The sequence below is a fragment of the Diceros bicornis genome, chromosome 33, assembly GCF_020826845.1.
Source record: "Diceros bicornis minor isolate mBicDic1 chromosome 33, mDicBic1.mat.cur, whole genome shotgun sequence".
Taxonomy (NCBI): domain Eukaryota; kingdom Metazoa; phylum Chordata; class Mammalia; order Perissodactyla; family Rhinocerotidae; genus Diceros; species Diceros bicornis.
The window spans coordinates 19,372,660-19,397,811 of record NC_080772.1 but is presented as its reverse complement, the minus strand read 5'-3'; the positions used below and the strand labels follow the sequence as shown (position 1 = coordinate 19,397,811).

At 37.2% G+C, this 25,152-nt stretch overlaps 2 protein-coding genes across 4 annotated transcripts in view; one reads left to right on the top strand and one right to left on the bottom strand.

Annotated features, from left to right (window-relative positions):
* PPP1R42 (protein phosphatase 1 regulatory subunit 42) overlaps positions 1 to 14,721 on the top strand; it is a 29,476-nt gene extending 14,755 nt beyond the window's left edge. The window contains exons 6-7 of the mRNA XM_058528822.1: positions 10,062 to 10,179; positions 14,077 to 14,721. Of these exons, the coding sequence (XP_058384805.1) occupies positions 10,062 to 10,179; positions 14,077 to 14,231 (273 nt within the window). The 3' untranslated portion in view covers positions 14,232 to 14,721. The remainder of the gene's footprint in view (positions 1 to 10,061; positions 10,180 to 14,076) is intronic.
* The window catches only part of CSPP1 (centrosome and spindle pole associated protein 1), a 233,987-nt gene that overhangs the window by 199,296 nt on the left and 9,539 nt on the right, over positions 1 to 25,152 (bottom strand). The gene's annotated exons all lie outside the window — the stretch shown is intronic.

Here is a 25,152-nt window from a genome sequence, read left to right as displayed (position 1 = left end):
ATTTTGACACTTTTCTCTAAGTAGTTGATAGAACAAGTAGATGGTAAATCAGTAAGGATATAAAAGATTGGTACAACACAGCCAACCAAATTGATCTAATTGATTCTTACATCTTACAGAACATTCCACCTAACAACAGTAGTTGTAATATTCACTAAATAGTCAATAGCTGGGCCATAAAGCAAGCCTCAAAAAACTTTAAAGAATTGAAGTTATACAGAGTAGGTTGTTTGACCACAACAGAATTAAACTAGAAAGGAATAAAGGAAAGAAATCTTTAAAATATCCAAATATTTAGAAGTTTAAAAACACACTTTTAAATTATCTCTGATCAAAGAAAAAAATCACATGGGAAATTAGAAAATATTTGAACTAAATGAAAATAAAAACAAAACATTTGAAAATTTGTGGGATGCAGTAACATAGTGCTTAGAGGGAAATTTATAGCTTTGAATGCTTATATTAAAAAAGAAGAAAAATGATCTAAGCTTCCACCTCAAGAAGCAAGAAAAATAAATGCAAATTAAATTCAAAATAAGTGGAAGGAAGGAAATAATAAAGATAACAGCAGAAATCAATGAAATAGAAATATAGACAACCACTACAGAAAAATCAACAAAAGCAAAAGTTGATTCTATGTAAATATAAATAAAAGTAATAAATTCTAGGTAGGCTGACCAAGAAAACAAAGAAAGAAGACGCAAATTAACAATATCAGAAATGAAAAAGATATCATTAAAGGATAATAAAGAAATGTTGTGAAGAACTTTATGCCAATAAAGTTGACAGCTAAAACAGATAAATTCCTTGTAAGACACAAATTACCAAAACTGACATAAGAATAAATAGAAAATCTAAATATCTCTGTATCTATTAAATCATATTTATAAATAAAAACCTTTCCACAAAGAAAACTCCAAGCCCAGATGGCTTCATTGATGCATTGCTGAAGAAAATGTAAAATGATACGACCTCTTTGGAAAACAGTTTGATGTTTCTTATAAAGTTAAATATGTACTTACCATATGATTCAGAAATCCCATTCTTAAGTATTTAAGTGAAAGGAAAACCTACATTCACACAAATACCTGTATGCAAATCTTTACAGTAACTTTATTTGTAATTTTAGAAACAACCAAGTTTCCCTCAAATGGGGAATGGATAAACAAACTATTTCATACAATGGAATATCACTCAGCAATAAAAAGAAATGAACTACTGATGCACAAAACAAGGACAAATTAAAAAACATTATACTGAGCAAAATAAGCCAGACAAAAAAGAGTACATCTGTATGACTCCATTTATATGAAACTCTTGAAAAGTAAAAACAAATGTATATAGTAACAGCAGATCAATGGTTGCCTGATGGGAATGGGAAGAGGTTGACTGGAAAGGTCCATGAATGAATTTTTTGAGATGATAAAAACATTCTGTCTTGATTATGGTGGTGGTTATATGGATGTATATGGTTTGGCCATTTAAATGTATGCATTTAGTTGTAGGTAAACTATAACTCAACAAAGTTAATTTTAAAATAATATTAGAAAAATTTTCAGAACCAAAGGACATGAGTTTCCAGATTGAAACTGTCTCCCAAATGCCAGCACACTTGATGAAAATTGACCCACACCCAGGTCCATCCTTAAAAAAATTTTAGAACACTGGGAGTAAAGAGTTCCTAAAGGCTTCTACAGAGGAAAAGAGGATCATAATACAAAAAATCAGGAATCAAAATGGAGTCAGAATTATCAGATTTTTCAATTTGTAAGACAGTAGAATAATGTCTTCAATTTTTGAGGTAAAAATATCCTCAATCTAGAATTATATACTCAGTCAATTTTTCAATCAATTATGAGATATAAAACATTTTTAAACATGCAAGCTCTCAAAAAAATTTACATCCCATGTAGTTGCTCTTAGGCAGTTCTTGGAAAATGTGTTCCACCTAAACAGGAGAGAAAACCAGAAAAAAGGAAGACATGGGATCTAGGTAACAGGAAAAAAGCTAAGAAAATTCTCAGAATGAGTGTGAAGGCAATTTGAAATGAAGGGATGTCCTAGGAGAGCGTCTGCCAGCCCAGGTTGCAGCAGGCTAAATTGGTGATAAATACGTAGAAAACTAAGCAAATAATCAATCAATTTTTAAAATAAGAAGCAAATAGTGCATTACGCGGTTTAGCTTCGAACAATATTTAAGCGAGCTCCATAAAATAGCCAATGAATATTAATCTCATTAACAATTTTAGTATAACTCTATTGACAGGATGGGGGAAGGGAAGTGTAGTAGGAGTTGGGAGTAGTACTTATGAGAATTAAATCATCTTCCATAGTAGGAATTCAGTAGATAAATATCTGAGATTTAAAAATCAATAAATAGCAGTTGTTATTTAGCAATGTGGAGGTAAGTCTGTGTAGAAATAGCTGAAGAAGTTGCAAGTGGTTTTGTTAAAAGCCCTAAGGTACTCTTTAAATTTTGTTATAAACCCTATGGTTTTATTTGATTGCATTGCTTTGATTTTAAAAAATCTAATTTAAAAAAGAATGAATGATTGGTAAGGAACAACTGGTTAATATAATTCTGTTATTATATATCACATATGCCCCATTAGACTGAGAACCTTTAAGAGCAAGAAATTTTTGCTGACTTCAGGATTCGCTAGAGCTCAGCCTGGCACATAGTAGGCACATAGTAGGCACCTACTACATGTTTACAGAGTGAATGAATACAGGAACAATAAAAAATATTCAACTATCTGGGGAAGGAATACAAACCATTCAGCAAGTTCCAGAGGCTGGGATATGCCAAAAGTTGCTTTTCCCTCCCATGGAGAGAAGATATCCAGGGAGTGAGAATGAAATCTCAAGTTCCTTTACTTCCAGCAAGAAGACACAAGCAATTAAAAATGCCTAGACACAGCTTCTTGGAAGTCTGAATACAGACTTGCCCAGCATTCATTTGAAATGTGCTTTTGTGGTCCATTTTAAATTATCCTCTGAAGGCTTAATCAAAGGACATGTTGAAGTTTAGCATCAAAATACTAACTTGTTTCTCTGTACGTTTTCCTGGGGTCAGAGTCTCCTTTTTCAGCTTTAATTTTTCCATATTTAAGCTCATTGATTGAAGTTGCCCAAAAACTGCTGACATCAAACCCTGTGCTATGGGAGAAAAAGCTCAACATGCTATACACAAGGTCACTGACATCCATCCTGAGTCTTCCAGCAACAGACAGCTTTGTGCCATAGGGAAAAAGAAATGGTCATCATTAGAGAATCCTAACAAAACCACTATAATTACCTAAGGTTTTTAGCACTTTAGAGCAGCTGCTTTTATATGGATATCCATAGGTTCCTCAAATGCACCTATGGAAAATACATGAAATAAGATAAAAATGAAAAAATCATGGTCCCCTAGGATTGTTAAATAACTTTGAATCTTCCAACCAAAATTTTGGTTTGACCAGTGAGAAAGAAAGATATTTAAGAAAAATTAAAAGGAACACATGTAACAAGGAAAAGTACTATCATGGCAACTGAAATCCTGGAGCTCTGTGGAAGGAATAAGAAAAGGAAAAAGAAAATAGAGAATTGGGTCACTTGGAAATATAGACATTCCCAAATGATGCCTATGCCCTAGCCTACTACGAGTCCTAGAGCCACAGTGGAGTGGCTACATCAGAGGCCGAGGCACAGGATACAGACCTAGAAGAAGCTGGGTGGCCAAGTGGCTTCTGTCCTTCCTGCTGTTTGGGATTTCATTACCTTCCCTCTCACTTCCACATACCCACAGCTGTCAAGGACTCCTTTCCCCAAGATCCTCTAACCTTGCCCTCATTTCTTCTATTCCCTAGTCCAAAGCTGGTCCAGGGCAGACAGTTGAGTGAAGGAGGGGGAGGTAAGGGTGGTGGCAGAATAGAGGAGGATATAAAAGAAAAGATAAATCCTGTCTTTCCTCTTTCCTTCCGTGTCTGCAGCCCCTCTAGTCAGCAAATTTTCGAAACAGTTCCATATAATTTCTCCTTTATAGTTCCTGTCCTGCTTCTAACCTCAGATCCATTCATTCATGCATGCATTCATTCATTTCTTCTTATCCATTCATTCAAAACACCTACCATGTGGCAGAGCTTGCTAGACAATGGGAGAGACAATAGCGAACAAAAAACAGATATGGTCCCTAGCCTCCAAGAGCTCTCAGCATTGAGAGGAAGAGAGATCTTAAGCACATAATCACGCCAAAACAAATGTAAAACTGCACCTGTGGCAAGGACTACAAAGGAGAAGTATGTGGCTCTGAGACCCTATAACAGGGGAATTTGCCTTAGTTAGGGAGCTCAGTGAAGGCTTCCTTTAGGAAGGGATTGCTGAACTGAGCTCTGAGAAAACAGAAGGGCTTACCAGGTAGAGAATAGCATGTGCAAAGGACCTGGGGCAGATAAGAGCATGGCAAAGATGAGAGACAGGAAGCAGAGAGAGTGAAGGCGGAGCATAATGCAAATAGAGGCTGGTGGGTAGATGAGCCACATAGGTCATGATAGTTTTCTCTTTATCCTAAGAACAGTGGGGAGCCACTGAAGGTATTTAAGCTAGAGGTGAAGTAATTATAGATTAGCAATTTGAAAAGATCAGTATGGCTGCAGAGTGGAGAATAGATTGGAAGAGGCCAGTCTTGTTAGGAAGTGAGAAATGGTGGGAACTTGAATAGGGTTGGGGTGGAAATGAAGTGAGTGACAGACTGAAGAACTGTTCAAGAAGTAAAGTGAACAGGACTTGGTGGTGAGTTGGATATAGGGAGTGTGGAAGAGGTAGAGGTCAAGAATGGTTCCCTGGCTTCTGCCTTGCATGACAGAAAATAGGGAACTCTGGAGTCAGGTTTGAGCGAGAGGGAAAAGATCATGAGTTTTGGTCATGTAGAGTTCGAGCTGCCTTTGAAATGTTCCAGAGAAAATATCAAGTAGACAATTGGATATATGAGACAAAAGCTCAGTGGACAGAAGAATGTGAGAGTCTTCAGCATATTGGTTAAGTGGTCACTGACACTGCCATCATGGAAGAGATTGCCTAGATATGGAAGGATATGATGAAATGCTCAACGTGGCTTCCCACAAAATCTACTTCTTCCCCTCACATACAGATGACGCCTCCTTCATTGGTGTAACAGATGTTTTACTATTTTCATCAACGTGACCATTCTTTTTCTGAAAAGGGTCTGAGTATAAATTGAGAAGCTTGTGGGTTAAAGGAGAAAAAAGTTTTTATAGCCATGATTTTACATTCTGCTGTGGTCCAGGTAAGGTAAACAAACACTGTTTTAAAGGAATAAACGTTGATTATAGAAAAAGAAGCAAGTAAATTGATCCCTGACCGTCTGCCACAGGGACACCTGCTCCTATTCCCCAGAGGGAGCTCTTGTGCTCAGGAAACATGGTGATGCATCATAGGGAGGTTTTACAGCACTGTCACTGCACAGATATTCTTCAGGCTTTTTCCCAATTAAATAGGTTGTTTTTATGGGCTGACTCAGGCAACAGTCTGCCAGGTATAGCACTATTTTTTATGAGATGTGTTCTCCTCTCAAAAGCAACTTTTAGAAAACAGCCTGCTCGTACATTGGGGATTTCTATCATCAGAGGTTTGTTACTTGTGGGGTCAGAGATTCATACAAGACCCAGGGAGCCTGCAAGAATGTGGAATCACAAAGCCATAAAGGGAGTGGTCAGTAGGGTAAGATGCTCCAAAGGCTGGAGACTGAGATTGGCAATGTACCACTCAGTAACAAGGGTAGCAGTGCCTGTTCAGAAGCACTAGGCTGCAGGAGTGCCCAGTAGTTGAGGAAGCAGAGGTAGTAGCTTATTACTATAACTTATTATAACTCCAAATGTGGTCCTAAGACCAGCAGCATCAACATCAGAAACACAGAATCTCAGCTAACCTAACAAATCAGAGCCTGCATTTAAACAAGATCCCTAGGTGATTCTTAAGCACATAAAAGTTTGAGAAGCACTGTCGTGGACTGTTTCAAGAAGTGTAGCAGTGGTAGGTAAGAGACAGGATAAAAGCCAGAGGAGAGGGAGAGATTGGAAATGGAAATGCAAGAGAAAGAAGACCAAAAGAGAAGGAGGCCTGTGGAGAGGAGAAGGGATCGAGAGAATTAACTTGGGAAAAGAGGTAGGACTCTTCCTTTGTTGAGAAAAATGAGAAAGAGGAAGTGCAAGACCAAAGACAGATAACTGAGAAAACTCGATGGATGGATGACTCGGTTCTCCACAATAAAATTGGTGGCAAAGTCAACCACTGAGGAGGAAGAGAAAGAGACGGTTTAGGCAAAACAATATTCCATAGTTTAAAAACTGCTTTCTTTAACTCACAATGCTCTAGTTTAAATGATGCTTACTTTTGGTTAACATTTCTTTCTGTAACTCCTTTAAATAGGTATACATCAATGTATTAAAATATTAAATACTTTAATGACCATTTACAATAAAACTTTCGCATTTCTGCAAGTAGCTTGATGAGCCATGAACTTCACTAGTGCCAGCATTATATAGCTTGCTGACACTATTAAGTCAAATAAATATCATGGTCGCAAATATGTATGAAAACTTGAAAGAACAAAAAAATATGTTAAATCTTTACCTACAGTTTTTATGTCTGCAAAGTTTGCTAAATCAATAAAATGATCTAAAAAGTTCATCTCACAGTCAGATATATTAGTGATTTACTTCATTGGTTTTCTGATCACCATTTATCATGAAGTAAAGCATCTTCAGAATAAATGGTGGAAATCAAAAATTTGACGTGCTTGCCTCTTACATAAACTAAATGTTTGATTTATAAGACACAAACGAACAAACCACTATGGCCTGTCATGTTTTCCCAGTTTCTTATTTATTCAACCTCTGCTCAATATTGATCCTAACAAGCAGAGTGGCCCAAAGATAAATTTATTCACTCTACAGTTTAGTCAGGAACAAGCCAAAAATTATAGATTTTCCCAGGCAGATGATGACAGGCAGTCAGGGGGATGACAAATGGCTGTCTTTAGATTTAGCTAGGACAGTTGGGCCAGACGTTTCCGATAAAGATTGGAGCATGCTGGTCAAATACAGGTTCATCAGCAGCCGTCATTAATTGGAGAGAGAGCACTGCCCGTGCTGCAGGCACCTATACAGGAGCTTAGGCACGAGCCCTGCATGGGAAATAGAATTGGCTCCTCAGTATTTTGCAGCACTCCTGTAAGTGATGGCATGACAAGATCATTTATCAAACAGAGACTGTCCAGAAAAGTGTCTGCTCCCTTTAGTAACTTATTGAAGGGCAGGAAAGTGAAAGCATTTTATTAAAGACAGGAAGGCAATGAACAACCAGAGCGTATCCAAAGGGTAATCATATTTCAGCACAGGATTAGTTTAGTCTTAAGTAAACATACTCTGGAGGGAGTATGTCGAGGGTCATTTATCAAGTGAAGAACAATTAACAAAACTCTACAGGACTGTTTTATCTATATAAATTTGGAATTCTCTTATTGTTATTATTACTTTACTTTTATATGATGGGCATCGTATGCAACACTGTACAAAAATGCAATGCACAATCCCTTCCTTAGAGGTTTTTTAAGGCTAAGAGAAATACAATGAAACTCTCACATAAAATAAGATAATTATGGCTATGTCAAACGATGTTGAACAAATGCTGTGGAGAAGGCATAACCCAGGGCCCAGGACTGAAGGATGATGTTTTAACTTTTGAAGAGAGCTTTCTTACAAAAAGTCAACTACTTGTCAGTGGGTCAGAAGCTTATTCTTACTTACAACAATTTTTGCTCTCTGTTGACTAAAATTAAGACAAAGGGAATTAGCTGAGGGGTGGTAGGGCAGGCACAGAGGCAGAGAATTAACACATTTATTACTTACCTGCTTTGTTCCAGGCACTTCATATGCCACTGCAACTAATCCTAGTTATCTTCACTTTGTAAATGAGGACACAGACTTGCCTAAGGTCAAACAGTAAGCAGCAGTGCCAGGAAGTTTGGAATTGCCTGTATATTTCTTAAACAATTCCTTATATTTTTCACATAAAATTATTTATTTGGATACTCACAGTCTAGGACATTATTTCCAGAACTGGAAATAGCTTTACCACTTTATGGAGGAAGACGTTGGTCTCAGGAAGATTAAGGACCTACCAGTTGCTCTGCAGGAGGTCCTAGACACCAACTGTCCTTATAATTATTCCCCAAAGACAGCATTTCTTCATGTAGATGCAAGCACATTTCTGGATATTCCAAATTTGTTACCTCCATGATATGACAGAGTTTTGTGGGGATTTTTAATATGTGGAAGGGAACTGGTATCAAAGATTCATAGTAAAATAATGATTTTCTAAAATCTAAGGAATAAATACAGTCTTACTATAAGAAATTTTTCCAAAAATGGAAAAATGAAATATCTAAGTAACAATAAACATGGATTGAGCAAAGAATAAGATAGAAGGTACAAATAGGTCAAATAGATATAAAAGGCTGAATGGTAGGCATCAAGCTTTGAAGGTGAGGAAATAATATGGGGAATAAAAATGTCAGGCAATGCCCTGTCAATTGACTTCAGCTTTGCAATTAAGAACATGTATGAATTAATGTATAATTTGTATTTCCTAATTTTCCCTTATACCTTATGATAATTTTGGTCTTGGCTTGAGGAAAACAAATGGAAGAAGCATAGGAATTTGCCTGCTGCTCTCCTCTGGAATTTTTATTAACTCTGTAATCCTCACACCCATATTCTCAAGAATAGCAATCTCCCTACATATGTACAAGGTCACATATATGGCAATGCTCTGAAAACCAGAAAGCTCTCCACAGAATTAGTTATTATCAGTATTTATTACTATTAGCAGCAAAACATTTGCTTTAAAAGAATGTTTCTGCCCTACTGAAGGTAGTTTTCCTTTTTTTTTCTTTTTTGTCTATAGCCATTGAATTTTTAAAAATCAATTGAAGGCTACAGAGTAGAAAAAGAGTTTTTGCATTACTTGTTTTGAGTAATTCATTACAGATTAAACTTATCTGATTCTTAAAATAAAAAACAGAATTTTGGAGACATATATAAGAAATACTCAAAGTATATTTTCACTTTCATTAAATAGTAGCTAAAACAAAATATACATATTTTAAACATGAGGAAGGGGAGAAAGGAAGGAAAAGAATGACAGAAAGACAGGCATTGGAGAAAAAGATAGTGACACTGGATGGAAAAAGAAACCCAAATAGGGAGGAAGGGGAGGTGAAGAGGGCAAACTGAGAGAGCTAGGCCTTAAATGCCATTCATCTGTTTTTCTCACATTCATTTGGATTGTAGACCATGGAATAACTTAAATATTCCTTGAAATATAAATTGGCTGATTTTCTTGTAAGCTATAAAAACTCACAAATGTTTATGACATGCAGAAAACAAAATTGTACCCACAGTACGATGACAATTAAAAAAGAAATCGCTATGCTCAAAAAAGATGACTAGAATGATATATAACATATTAAAAGTGATCTTTGGGTGATAAGCAGGCAAGTTATTTTTTTCTCCTTCTATTTTCCCCTCTGATTTTTTTTTTTTACAGATTTCTAAAATGAATATGCATTCTTTATAAAATAAAAAACAACTATATATTACTTGCAATGCCAATGGACTGCTTACTTACTACTCCTTAATTGCCCTAATCTGTAAACTTCCATAAACTCCACTAAGAATAGGGCATCTTCCGCAGCGTAAAGCAGCCAGAGGGGCAAAAGTGCTTCTGAGCTGCAGCTTGGGTCCATTTAAGGGAGTGTGAGAGAGAACAGTTCTGTGGCCCTCAACTCAGGACCTCACTTTTTGCCTCATCTTTAGCCGCCTCTATTACCAGTATAGACTATTGTATCCAAAAAATATTTACTGTACACTTTCTAAGTACCTGGCACTGAGCTAGAACTCCATGAAAAGCAGTAATTACCTTTAAAAACAGTTAACTGACATGAAAGAAACACTGATAATTATGAAACACGTGTCTTGCCTTTTCTTCTCTAATTATAGGATTTGGAGTTTTTACTGAACAAGTTGATGAAGCTGTGGAAAATGGATCTAAATGGAAATCCTGTTTGTCTCAAACCAAAATACAGAGACAGACTGATACTGGTGTCCAAATCACTGGGTACATGTTTACATTATTTTAATACAATTTTCTTAGAGAAAGAGACCTGGTTAACTTTTTAGTTAATTTATCAGCAAGCCTTCAGAAATATAAATATGACATCTGGATCTACAAAAATGGTCAACTTTAAATTTGATATTTTGAATAAGAGCAAAAGTTAAAATTGAGAAATAAAGCATGAAAAAATCTGCTGTTCAGAAATAATTAAGGCACCAGATAATTCTCTAAAAAGAAAATGTGGCTGTTACCAATAAAAAATAGTTAGTCATAAATGTGTAGAATTTGCTGACCTTTTGCCAAACCTTTACTGGCACAAATCCTCTGAAGATCCCGAGAGACTCTTTAGCTCTTGGTTCTGTACATAAAACTGATCAAGGTTTTATCAAGTGCTTGACACTTGCCAAATGGGAACTAAGAACATATAGGAGTCCCTTCAATTTGAAAGGGGAGCAGGGTGGGGAGTCCCTTTATGAGATCCTTACAAATAATAACATTCCTGAATATGCACTATACTGGGGGAACTGGAGCAAAGCACTTTAATAGGGACCAATAGCATAGCATAGCATCCCAGAGACAGGCACTGCCCTCTCACAAAGGAGACTCGTGAGAGGGTTTCCCATATCAGAACTTCTGTTACATGCTGTACTTAGGTATAAAAACCATTTCAAAGCTCATAACTGTAGTAAACCTTGATTAATCATAATGCTAGTACAGTGGTTCTCTTGGAAGAGGGAGTGGTGGACAGAGGGCATATCATAAAAATCCAAGGAGATTTTTCAAAATACATATTTGAGGGTCACACCCACACTTTATCCCACCAGCCAAGGGTAAGAAACAGAATACACAGGGAGAACAGTCAGGTATGTTTTTTAAAAGTTCTACAGATGATTCTGCTATGCACCAGCCCCCAACTCTCCATCTCCTCACCTCTCTGCCCACCACACACAATTGTATTAGTCCACTTGCCTTAGGAAGCAGAGTAAATACAATTGATGTTTGATGATTAAGAATCTGCTGATATTCATGGAACCATTTCTGGAGGGGCCGGCCAGGTGGCGCAAGTGGTTAAGTGCGCGCGCTCCGCTGTGGTGGCCCAGGGTTCGCCGATTCGGATCCTGGGCATACACCGAGGCACCGCTTGTCAAGCCATGCTGTGGCGGCATCCCATATAAAGTGGAGGAAGATGGGCATGGATGTTAGCCCAGGGCCAGTCTTCCTCAGCAAAAAGAGGAGGATTGGCAGATGTTAGCTCAGGGCCGATCTTCCTCACAAAAAAAAAAAAAAGAAAAAGGAACCATTTCTGGAAACATTTCTATGATATAGTACTGTAGGTCACGCTGTAAAAGATGTGGAAATAAGTATACTGATTTCCAAATAAAGAGGATTTATTCAAAGTTTTTTTTAAATCTTCTTTTCTATAACATATTTTATGATTATAAAATTAATATGTATTTCTTGTAGAAAATACAAAAAATAAATATCATTCATAATGCCACCATAAATCTGCTGTTAACTCTTTAGTATACGTCCTTTCAGTCTTTTTTCTATGCACATATACATAGAACAAATTCTTTTTGATTTTAGCTTATCTTATTCTCATTTCCTTCTTCTTCCTAAATGCAAAACCAAAAAACACAGAGTTAACTGAGGGCATGGTTTGATGTTGTCTCAGTAAGAAGGACTATGGGGAGCCATTTTATGTTTTGTAAATAATCCAGTCCTCACCAAAAAGAATGACGACCCACACGTTTGGTTTACTGAGCATGAATGGAAGCAAATTTTGTGTTAACAGCAATTCATTAAAACAAATCTCATAGGTCTCTGATCTTGTATCCATTACTTGTCTTCCCCTCCTGAACCACCTCTATACCTAATAACCTCAAATAAGATCTAAAAACAAGATGGAATCAGGTTTACTGAGGCATAAACCTGGTTTCTCAGCTCTGTTTGGGACATTAACATAAGGAAGAAGGAATTATGGTAAAAGACTTGGATTTTTCATTCCTTATCTTTACGATAGATGTTTTTAAAATATGATTGATTAACACATATCACATCCAAAAATATATTAACAAATTATACAATTATTAATAAAAACAGATCTGGAAAGACATCAATAAATACAAGTGGTTGGGAAAACTGAGCATAAAGGAATGACCTTTAATGTAAAGTTATAAGTACTAAGATGTCTGATGATAAAACATTTAGCCAATTTCTTAAATTATAGTTTAGAGAGTGCTATTACTCAGTTAAAATAAGTACATGAGACAAGATATGGAGACAATTTTACTTCTACAGTTTATGGTTCTAGTTTATATTTCCAGTTTCATCACTTTATTTTTTACTTTGGGTATAACAATATGGATCATATTTAAGTGGCAGTGTTAATACTTTCAGTAGTATAATTAATATTTTATCAGGATATTGTCATTTTCCCTCTAAGTATATGATCTAAAAAATTTTACTACATTCTTTCTACATTCTGGGATCCAGAGGAAGACATTACATGGATGATGAGAGAAAATATATATTTAATTTTAAAAGCTACCATACAGCGGCTGACCCCTTGGTGTAGTGATCAAGTTTAGCGAGCTCCACTTCGGCGGCCTGGGTTCAGTTGCCGGGCATGGACCTGTACCACTCATCAGCTATCTTGTGGCAGCGACCCACATACAAAATAGAGGAAGACTGGCACAGATGTTAGCTCAGGGCTAATCTTCCTCAAGCAAAAGAAGAGGAAGATTAACAACAGATGTTAGCTCAGGGCAAATCTTCCTCATCAAAAAAAAAAAAAACTACTATACAGTAAATTTTGTTAGAAAAGATAGTCTTTTTATTAAATGAAGGCCACCAGTATTCATGTGATTAAAAAGTTAATATAAAATGTCCTATAAGGGAATAGTTCAATATTTTATAGTGTATCCATATCAGCCATAAAAAACTGTATTTAAAGAAAGACATGGAAAAATGCTCACAATAAAATATTAAAAAGTAGGATGTAGAATAAATAAATTCTGTATAAATAGAGAATTCCAATTTTATATCATACACACACATATATATATACACATACATACACAGAAAACAAAAAAAAGCTAAGAAATATACTAAAGTGTTATCAGTGGTTTACAATGATTATTTCTGATTCTGAAATACAGGCAATGTTAATTTTTTTCTTTTCCAAAATTTCTGTATTTCCCATATACCTTACAACATACAAAAATTATGTAATTTAAGAAGCTCAATTTTAAAAACTTTTTTAAAGGAACAAAATGTAAAGATAGCTGAAATCTCACTTCATAGAACAAAGAGGCCAGCTATGTGGGTTGTTCCTATTATAGTCTATGTCCTAGGATATAATAAGCATTATTTATGTTGTATGTGCTTTTAAAATACCATATTACATATATAAAACTTCTTATTCACTTTAACATAAAATATATTTTGCTTTTTCCTAATAATAATCCCAATATTATTTAAATAAATAGATAATATTTAATTTTTGTAGAGTATGACAACATTTTGTTTTTTAAAATAACAATATAATTTACATATGGTCCTAAAGGGACCATACATCAGATTGTTTACAGTGATTATCTTTGGCAGTGATGGGAAGGAGCAGTGTGGATAATAATTATAGAGCCTTTTTGTGTTTTTTCCATTATGTTTCAGTTGTTTATAATAAGCACATATTCTTTTTGAAATCAGAAAAAAGTAATTAAAAATAAATAAAAGCTCAAAAAAAATACAGAAGTTGTATAATAAGGTATTTTAAAAAGAAATTTATTTTAGCCTGTGATGTAACTGAAGTTCATGTGTCCTAAACCAGAAGTATATATATTTTACCTATATATTTATATTTATATATTGTATTTTTTGACATATGTTTTTCTCTAGAATTTCTTGATGGAAAAGAAATTAAAAATATGGAAAGACAATTCCTAATGAATTGGAAAGCATCCAAAGATGCCAAGAAAATCAGCAAGAAAAGAAACAGTAAAAATGAGGATGCAAGTAACTCATACATAAGTAAGCAGGCTGTCATTCATTAGCTGACCACTTCTAGCAAAGGGAACATTCTACTCAACAAAAAAATGAGAAGAAATAAGAGGTTTTTGTTTAGGTTATTTTTTCACTTATTTCCTTAGTTGTGCATAAAGATAAATGCAATTCCTAGGAAATTTTACCTGTAATGTTCATATATGAAAATGGTAGCTACTATCAACAAAAGCTGTTTTTGGTTCATATTGAGTATGACTGTGTCAGTTATGTAAACATAGAGCCAGGAGAGTGGGGAAAAATGTGTAATTTTATATCTGGCAAAAGTGCATGATATTAGTTATGTAAATAGTGAAACAACAATCAGCCATGTAAATTGTGAAACCTAAGTCACTAGTATATTTATTTAGTAACAGTGCAAAAATCACATTTTTCATCATAATAGAAAATAAAAATGTATCACAACCACATATGTGGCCTATACTCTGTGGCCTGTCCCCTTTCTTATGTACACACCCCAACACCTGAATATTTTCATTATAATATGCCTAAGGTTGTGTTACAAAGGACATGTCAACCTCCTTTGCCTAACTAGTGCAACCAAATGTAGCTAAATGCAATGTGTAACAGTTATCTTTATCATTTTGGGGCGCATCCTAGACTGACTCTTCACAGATTCTGTAGTCCACAACACTGGAATGAGCCCTTTCCTCCATTCCATGAGAGTATTTGAATGCTAATGGTCTTCTTGTTCCACAGCTAACAGAGGATGGGGACATAGAAAGGGGTTAGGCCAGGGGAACAGGGAGAGGGAAACGGGAACAGTGTGGTAAGGCTTTATGCATGGATGGCATATCCTAGGAGCTCTGTCACTCTAGGACAGAGAGTTGAGGAGAGGAGAAGCAGAGGCAGAAAGGCATGGAGCTCTGATGATTCTGCCATATCATATCCACTGAATATGAACTGTGGAAAATCATTTTGAAGAACGGGACTTTCTGAGCTGACAGTATACCCATGAGTGATACTGTGTTGGCAAAGTGAATTTCTCACGCTCTGAAACCTGTAAAATGGACAGAAGGCATTTCTCCTCCTGTGTTTATCCCTGGCTGGCTGTGAAGGGCAGAACCGAACCCAGGGTAAGGATTCTAGTATTTTACATATTTTCAGTATTACGTCAAAGATGCCAAAGTACCTTATTAATATTGAAGTACTCATAGAATTCAACACCAGCTCGCACCCAAAAATTGAGCCTATTCTAAAAATAATGTAGTTTTCTTTGTCTTAATAGATTTCAAAAATTCTTCTGAATTCAGGGACAATTAGATTCAATCTAATTTTTTAATTTTAATTAATTTTTAACTTCTCCAGTGAAATTCAACAAAATAATAATTATAAATGCCTTAAAGTTTACAAGTTTTAAAAATTACAGTCATTTAATTTTCTCAATAAAATCCTTATTAATCTCTTTATAATCTAGTGTGATCTCCAACTAATTAACAAAAACAATCCTTAAAGCCATATAGATACACTAACAACAAACTATCTCAAAAGGAAATTAGGAAAACAATCCCATTTACAATAGCACCAAAAAGAATAAAATACCTAGGAATAAACTTAACTAAGGAGGTAAAAGAATTGTATACTGAAAACTATAAAAAGGTGATGAAAGAAATTAAAACACAAATGAATGGAAATACATCCTGTGTTCATGGATTGGAAGAATGAATACTGTTAAAATGTCCATAATACCCAAAGTGATCTACAAAAAATCCCTTTCAAAATCCCAATGGCATTTTTCATAGAAATAGAAAAAACAATTCTAAAATTCATATGGAACTACAAAAGACCACAAATAGCCAAATCAACTTTGAGAAAGAAGAATCAAGCTGGAGGGAGGCATCACACTTCTTGATTTCAAAATATATTACAAAGCTATAGTAATCAAAACAGTATGGTACTGGCATAAGACAGACATACGGACTAATGGAACAGAATAGAGAGCTCAAAAATAAATCCATGCATAAATGGTCAACTGATCTTCAATAAGAGTGCCAAGAATACACAATGCGGAAAGGATAGTCTCTTTAACAAATATTGTTGGGAAAACTGGATATCCACGTGCAAAAGAATCAAATTGGACCCTTATCTTACAACATACACAAAAATCAACTCAAAACGGATTAAAGACTTGAACATAAGACCCAAAACTCCTAGAAGAAAACCTAGGGGAAAAGCTTCATAACATTGGTCTTGGCTATGATTTCATGGACATGTCATCAAAAGCACAGGCAACAAAAACAAAAATAAACAAGTGGAACTACATCAAACTAAAATGCTTCTGCACAGCAAAGGAAACAATCAACAAAGTTAAAAGGCAACCTACAGAAGCGGAGAAAATATTTGCAAACCATATATCTGATAAGGGGTTAAGCTCCAAAATAGTAACAACTCAATAGTAAAAAATCCTAATAACCAGATTAAAAAATTGGCTAGAGACTTGAACAGACATATATCCAAAGAAGATATACAAATGGCCAACAGGTATATGAAAAAATGTCACTAATCATCAGGGAAATGCAAATCAAAACCACAATGAGATCTCCTCTCACACCTATCAAGATGGCTATTATCAAAAAAACAAAAGACAACAAATGTTGACCAGGAAGTGGAGAAATTGGAACCCTTGGACACTGTTGGTGAGAATGCAAAATGGTGCTGCCACTATGGAAAACATATGGCAGTGCCTGAAAAAATTAAAAATAGAACTACCATATGATTCAGCCAACCCCACTTCTGGGTATTTATCCAAAAGAACTGAAATCAGGATCTCAAAGAGATATTAACACGCCTATGTTGATGCAGCACTATTCACAATAGCCAAGATGTGGAAACAACCTAAACGTCCATCAACAGATGAATGTATAAAGAAAATGTGGTAAATACATACAGTGGAATACTATTCAGCCTTAAAAAAAAAGAAGGAAATTCTGTAATAGGTGACAACATGGATGAACTTCGAGGACATTATGCTAAATGAAAAAGCTAGTCACAGAAAGACAAATACTACATGATTCCACTTATATGAGATATCTAAAATAGTCAAATTCATAGAATCAAAGAGTGGAATGGTGGTTGCCAGGGGCTGGGGGAAGGGGGAAATGGGGAGTTACTAATCAACAGGCATAAAGTTTCAGTCAAGCAAGATGAATCAGCTCTAGAGATCTGCTGTACAAAGTTGTACCTATAGTCAACAATAGCATATTGTACACTCAAAAATTTGTTAACAGATAGGAGAAATCAATATGGCGGCGTAGGCAGACTCTGAACTCACCTCCTCCCGCAGACACAGCCAATTTACAACTACTCGTGGAAAAATTACCCCTGAGACAGAACTGAAAACTGGATAAGAGGAACTCCTGCAAGAACGGACAATCCTACTTGAGGTAGAAGAGGCAGAAACTCCCTTCTGGAGAGGAAAAATGCCACCTTCACAAGCTGCAGCACCTCACGGCCGCCCGGGAGCAGCCCACAGGTACACAGCCCTCCCTGGAGGAGCGGGGCCCTGAGCCAGGGAGCGCTCCCGCTGTGGGCATTTTGTGGACTCAGCACAATCCAGACAAGTGGCATAATATCTGACTGCTACTAAAACATTGGGGAGTACTCCAAGAAAAGCTGGTTCACAAAGAAATTAAAACCTGCTCTTAAAGGGCCCATGCGCAAACTCACCCATTTCAGAAAGCAACCTAAAATCACCAGAAAGAAAGGTACACAGCGCTTTGGCGAAAAGAGACTCACCTGATGGGCCCTGAGTGCATCTCGGTGAGAGGTGAGACCTCTCCCTGGACTGGGACATTGGCGGCGGCCACTGTTGTGGCCTGGGTGGGCGTGCTGACTCAGACGCAATTGGAGTTCTCCCTGGGGCCTGCTAGCCCAGGGTCTGCCCCACCCGCTAGAGCACCGATTTAATCCAGCTCAGCCAGGGCAGGCAGCCCACCCTAGAGACTGGCCCCACCCGACAACAAGCCCTCAGGCAACTTGTGGCCTACACAGATTGGTGACTGGATTCTCTGCAGCCTGGCAACTGAACCGGCTTCAGTGGGGTTGGCGTGCACAAGGAGCAGGTGGAGAATGTGAGGTGGTGGTGGAGTGTGTGGGGCTCCCACCGTGGAGAGACTGGGTCCGCTTCGGGAGGTTGGGGCGCACAGACGGGGTAGGACTGTGTTGACTGTGTGTGTGGAGCTGTGGGCGGCAGGGCTTGTCAGCTGCAGAAGACTTGTGCTTCTCAAAGACCCACACAGGGGGTTTGCCCCACCTTCCAAAGCTTGAAACAATTGGGTGCTCCCGTGCCTGAGGCCAGCCCGACCCAGCTGCAATCCTCAGAGAGCTGACAAGAGACCTAAAGGCTGGAGGCTTATAGCATTTGTAAGGCCCTGAGCCTAACAACCTGCCACGCTGGGGGCCTACTCGCTTAAAAGAAATATTGCAACACAAATGTGGTATTAGAACTTGCAGCCAACTGTGCTGGGGATCCCCACACCTGATAAAGAGACTGAAGGGCCCACAACAACTACAAGCAGCCGAGCATTACAACAGCTGGCCAGGAGCATAACTCGGCATCCCTGGGCGCCTACAGGGAGAGCAAACAGGCCACAACAGAAGGACACACGTAGCCCACATAGGGTCACCCCTGGAACATTGAGAACTGAGGGAAGCACACTGCAGGCCGCCTAAAGCATCACTTACATAAGGTCACCTATCCAAGAACAGAAGACGTAGCTGACCTAGCTAATATGTAGACACAAGCACAGGGAAAGAGGCAAAATGAGGAGGGAAAGGAATACATTCCAAGTAAGGGAACAGGACAAAACCCCAGAAAAGGAACTAAGTGAAACAGAAATGAGCAACCTACCCAACAGAGAGTTCAAACTAAGAGTGTTAAGGATGCTCACTGACCTGGGGAGAAGAATAGATGAATTCAGTGAGAATGTCAACAAAGAAATGGAAGATATAAAAAAGAACCAGTCAGAAATGAAGAATACAATACTGGAAATGAAAAATTCACTAGAGGGACTCAAAAGCAGAGTAGAGGATACAGAAGAACAGATCTGTGAGCTGGACAAAAGACTAGAAGAAATTACCCAAGCTGAACAGGTAAAAGAGAAAAGAATTAAAAAGAGTGAGGACAGTCTAAGGGACCTCTGGGACAACATCAAGCGCACTAACATCCGTGTTATAGGTGTCCTGGAAGGAGAAGAGCGAGACAAAGGGGCAGAGAATCTATTTCAAGAAATAATAGATGAAAACTTCCCTAACCTAAGGAAGGAAACACACATCCAGGTACAGGAAGCACAGAGAACCCCAAACAAGATAAACCCAAAGAGGCCCACACCAAGACACATCATAATCAAAATGTCCAGAATTAAAAATAAAGAGAGAATCCTAAAAGCCGCAAGAGAAAGTCAAGTTACATACAAGGGAAACCCCATAAGGCTATCAGCTGACTTCTCAGCAGAAACCTTACAGGCTAGAAGAGAATGGCATGATATATTTAAAGTGCTAAAAGGAAAAAACATACAGCCAAGAATACTCTACCCAGCAACGTTATCATTCAAAATGGAAGGAGAGATCAAAAATTTCCCAGACAAGCAAAAATTAAAGGAGTTTGTCACCAAGAAACCAGTGCTACAAGAAATGTTAAAGGGACTGATTTAAGGGGAAAAGAGAAGACCACAAATAGGAAAAATTATCTATTTCCATGATAAGAGGGTAATGGATACAAATGCACAAAAAAGAGGTTAGATATGATATCAAAAACATAAAAGGAGGGAGGAGGGGAGTTAAAGAGTAGAGCTTTTAGACAGAGGTCAAACTAAAGAGACCATCTATACAGATATAGAAGAAGAAAGGAACAGAGAAGGACTACTAAAACACTGAGGGAAAAAAAAGTTAAAAAATGGCAGTAAGTACATACTTATCAATAGCTACTTTAAACGTCAATGGACTAAATGCTCCAATTAAAAGGCATAGGGTGGCTGACTGGATAAAAAAACAAGACCCATATATATGCTGCATACAAGAGACACACTTCAGACCTAAAGACACTCACAAACTGAAAGTGAAGGGATGGAAAAAGATACTCCATGCAAATGGCAATGAAAAGAAAGCTGGGGTAGCAGTACTCATATCAGACAAAATAGACTTTAAGACAAAAACTGTAAAAAGAGACAAAGAAGGGCATTACATAATGATCAAGGGAACAATCCAACAAGAGAATATAACACTTGTAAATATCTACGCACCCAATGTAGGTGCACCTAAATATATAAAGCAATTATTAACAGACATAAAAAGAGAAATAGACAGCAACACAATAATAGTAGGGGACTTTAACACTCCACTTACACCAATGGATAGATCATCCAAACAGAAGATCAATAAGGAAACATCGGCCTTAAATGACACACTAGAACAGATGGACCTAGTAGATATATACCGAGCATTCCATCCAAAAACTGAAGAATACACGTTCTTTTCAAATGCACATGGAACATTCTCCAGGATTGATCACATATTAGGCCACAAAACAAGTCTCCATAAATTTAAGAAGATTGAAATAATACCAAGCATCTTTTCTGACCACAACGGTATGAAACTAGAAATCAACTATAGGAAGAAAATCAGAAAAGCCACAAATAGGTGGAGATTAAACAAAATGCTACTGAACAACGACTGGGTCAATGAAGAAATCAAAGAAGAGGGGCCGGCCCGGTGGCGCAAGCAGTTAAGTGCACGCGGTCTGCTGCAGTGGCCCGGGGTTCGCCGGTTTGGATCCTGGGCGCACACCGATACACCGCTTGTCAGGCCATGCTGTGGCGGCGTCCCATATAAAGTAGAGGAAGACGGGCACAGATGTGAGCTCAGGGCCAGTCTTCCTCAGCAAAAAGAGGAGGATTGGCAGATGTTAGCTTAGGGCCGATCTTCCTCACAAAAAAAAAAAAAAGAAAAAGAAATCAAAAAATACCTGGAGACAAATGAAAATGAAAATAAGACATGCCAGAATTTATGGGATACAACAAAAGAGGTTCTAAGAGGGAAGTTTATAGCAATACAGGCCTATATCAACAAACAAGAAAAATCTCAAATAAACAATCTAACAATGCACCTAAAGTAACTGGAAAAAGAAGAACAAAAAAAGCCCAAAATCAGGGGCCGGCCTGGTGGCGCAGGTGGTTGGGTGCGCGCGCTCCGCTGCGGCGGCCCGGGGTTCGCTGGTTCGGATCCCGGGCGCGCACCGACGCACCGCTTGGTGGGCCATGCTGTGGAGGCGTCCCATATAAAGTGGAGGAAGATAGGCACAGATGTTAGCCCAGGGCCGTCTTCCTCGGCAAAAAAAGAGGAGGATTGGCGGATGTTAGCTCAGGGCTGATCTCCTCACAAAAAAAAAAAAAAAAAAAAAAAGCCCAAAATCAGTAGAAGGGAAATAATAAAAATCAGAGCAGAAATAAATGAAATAGAGACCAAAAAAACAATAGAAAAAATTAATAAAACCAAGAGCTGGTTCTTTGAAAAGATAAACAAAATTGATAAACCTTTTGCCAGACTCACCAAGAAAAAAAGAGAGAAGGCACAAATAAGTAAAATCAGAAATGAAAGAGGAGAAATTACAACAGACACCTCAGAAATACAAAAGATTATAAGAGAATACTATGAAAAGCTATATGCCAACCAATTCAACAATCTGGAAGAAATGGATAAATTCTTAGAATCATACAACCTTCCAAAACTGGATCAAGAAGTCGAGAATTTGAATAGACCAATCACCAGTAAGGAGATTGAAACAGTAATCAAAAACCTCCCCCAAAATAAAAGTCCAGGACCAGACAGCTTACCTGGTGAATTCTACCAAACATTCAAAGAAGACTTAATACCTATCCTTCTCAAACTCTTCCAAAAAATTGAGGAGGGGGCGAAGCTCCCTAACTCATTCTACGAAGCTGACATTACCCTGATACCAAAACCAGACAAGCACAACACAAAAAAAGAAAATTACAGGCCAATATCACCGATGAACATCGATGCAAAAATCCTCAACAAAATACTAGCAAATTGCATACAACAACGTTAAAAAGATTATACACCATGATCAAGTGGGATTTATTCCAGGTATGCAGGGATGGTTTAACATTCGCAAATCAATCAACGTGATACACCACATTAATAAAATGAAGAATAAAAATCACATGATCATCTCAATAGATGCAGAGAAAGCATTTGACAAGATACAGCATCATTTATGATAAAAACTCTGAATAAAATGGGTATAGAAGGAAAGTACCTCAACATAATAAAGACCATATATGAGAAACCCACAGCTAATATCATCCTCAATGGTGAAAAACTAAAAGCTATCCCTCTAAGAACAGGAACCAGACAAGGATGCCCACTGTCACCACTCCTATTTAACATAGTACTGGAAGTCCTAGCCAGAGCAATCAGGGAAGAGAAAGAAATAAAAGGGATCCAAATTGGAAAGGAAGAAGTGAAACTGTCACTATTTGCAGATAACATGATTTTATATAAAGAAAACCCTAAAGAATCCACCAGAAAACTTTTAGAAGTAATAAATGAATATGGTAAAGTTGCAGGATACAAAATCAACATACAAAAATCAGTTGCATTTCTATACACTAACAACGAAGTAGCAGAAAGAGAAATTAAGAATACCATCCCATTTACAATTGCAACAAAAAGAATAAAATACCTAGGAATAAACTTAACCAAAGAGGTGAAAGATCTGTACACAGAAAACTATAAAACATTGCTGAAAGAAACTGAAGAAGACACAAAGAAATGGAAAGATATTCCGTGCTCTTGGATTGGAAGAATTAACATAGTTAAGATGTCCATACTTCCTAAAGCCATCTATAGATTCAATGCAATCCCTATCAAAGTTCCAGCAACATTTTTCACAGAAATAGAACAAAGAATCCTAAAATTTATTTGGAACAACAAAAGACCCTGAATAGCTAAAGGAATCCTGAGAAAAAAGAACAAAGCTGGAGGTATCACACTCCCTGATTTCAAAATATGCTACAAAGTTATAATAACCAAAACAGCATGGTACTGGCACAAAAACAGACACACAGATCAATGGAATAGAATCGAAAGCCCAGAAATAAACCCCACACATCTATGGACAGCTAATCTTTGACAAAGGAGCCAAGAACATACAATGGAGAAAAGAAAGTCTCTTCAACAAATGGTGTTGGGAAAACTGGATAGCCACATGCAAAAAAATGAAAGTAGACCCTTACCTTACACCATACACAAAAATTAACTCAAAATGGATTAAAGACTTGAATGTAAGACCTGAAACTATGAAAATTCTAGAAGAAAACATAGGCAGTACACTCTTCGACATCGGTCTTAGCAACATATTTTCAAGCACCATGGCTGACCGGGCAAGAGAAACAATGGAAAAAATAAACAAATGGGACTACATCAAACTATAAAGCTTCTGCACAGCAAAGGAAACCATCAACAAAACGAAAAGACAACCTAACAACTGGAAGAAGATATTTGCAAACCATACATCTGATAAGGGCTTAATCTCCAAAATATATAAAGAACTCATGCATCTCAACCACAAAAAAACTAACAACCCAATTAAAATATGGGCAAAAGACCTGAACAGACATTTCTCCAAAGAAGATATACAGATGGCCAAGAGACACATGAAAAGATGTACAAAATCATTAACTATCAGGGAAATGCAAATCAAAATTACAATGAGATATCACCTGACGCCCGTCAGAATGGCTATAATTAACAAGACAGGAAACAACATGTGTTGGATAGGATGTGGAGAGAAGGGAACTCTCATACGCTGCTGGTGGGAGTGCAAACTGGTGCAGCCACTATGGAAAACAGTATGGAGATTCCTCAAAAAATCAAGGATAGAACTACCATATGATCCAGCTATTCCACTGCTGGGTATTTATCCAAAGAACTTGAAAACATCAATGCATAAAGATAGATGCACCCCTGTGTTCATTGCAGCGTTATTCACAATAGCCAAGACTTGGAAGCAACCTAAGTGCCCATCAAGGGACAAATGGATAAAGAAGATGTGGTTTATATACACAATGGAATACTACTCAGCCATAAGAAACGATGAAATCCAGCCATTTGTGACAACATGGATGGACATTGAGGGTATTATGCAAAGTGAAGTAAGTCAGAGGAAGAAGGTCAAATACCACATGATTTCCTTCATTAAGTAGTAGATAATAACAACAATAAACAAACACATAGGGACAGAGATTGGATTGGTGGTTACCAGAGGGGAAGGGGGGAGGGAGGAGGGCAAAAGGGATAATTCGGCACATGTGTGTGGTGATGGGTTGTAATTAGTATTTGGGTGGTGAACATGATGTGATCTATGCAGAAATAGAAGTATAATGATGTACACCTGAAATTTATACAATGTTATAAACCAATGTTACTGCAATAAACAAAAAATTAAAAAAAAATTTGTTATCAGGGTAGGTCTCATGTTAAAGTGTTCTTACCACAATTTTTTTTAAAAAGTCATATAGAATGTTATAGTACAGAAGCATCATTTCATACCTCGTTGTAGTTACTATTATGATAATCATTAATAATTTAACATGGGAAGCACTCCAGTCTAGGAGGCAAAGAAGAGGGGGCAAGGGAAGAGGAGAGCTAATATTTACTGTACAAACATTTCAGATATTTATACATATTATTGCATTTAATCATTATAATCTGTGGGGCAGATAATTATTATATCCATTTTGCAGATGATAAAGCTGAGTTTCAGAAAGGTGAAATAACTTGTCTAAGGTCACAACAATAGCAGGCGGCACAGTGATTAATCAAAGTTATCTAACTTCATGAAAAAGCTTTGGCTTCTAGTGACCACTCTAGCAATGACTGGCTGAACTGTGCTCA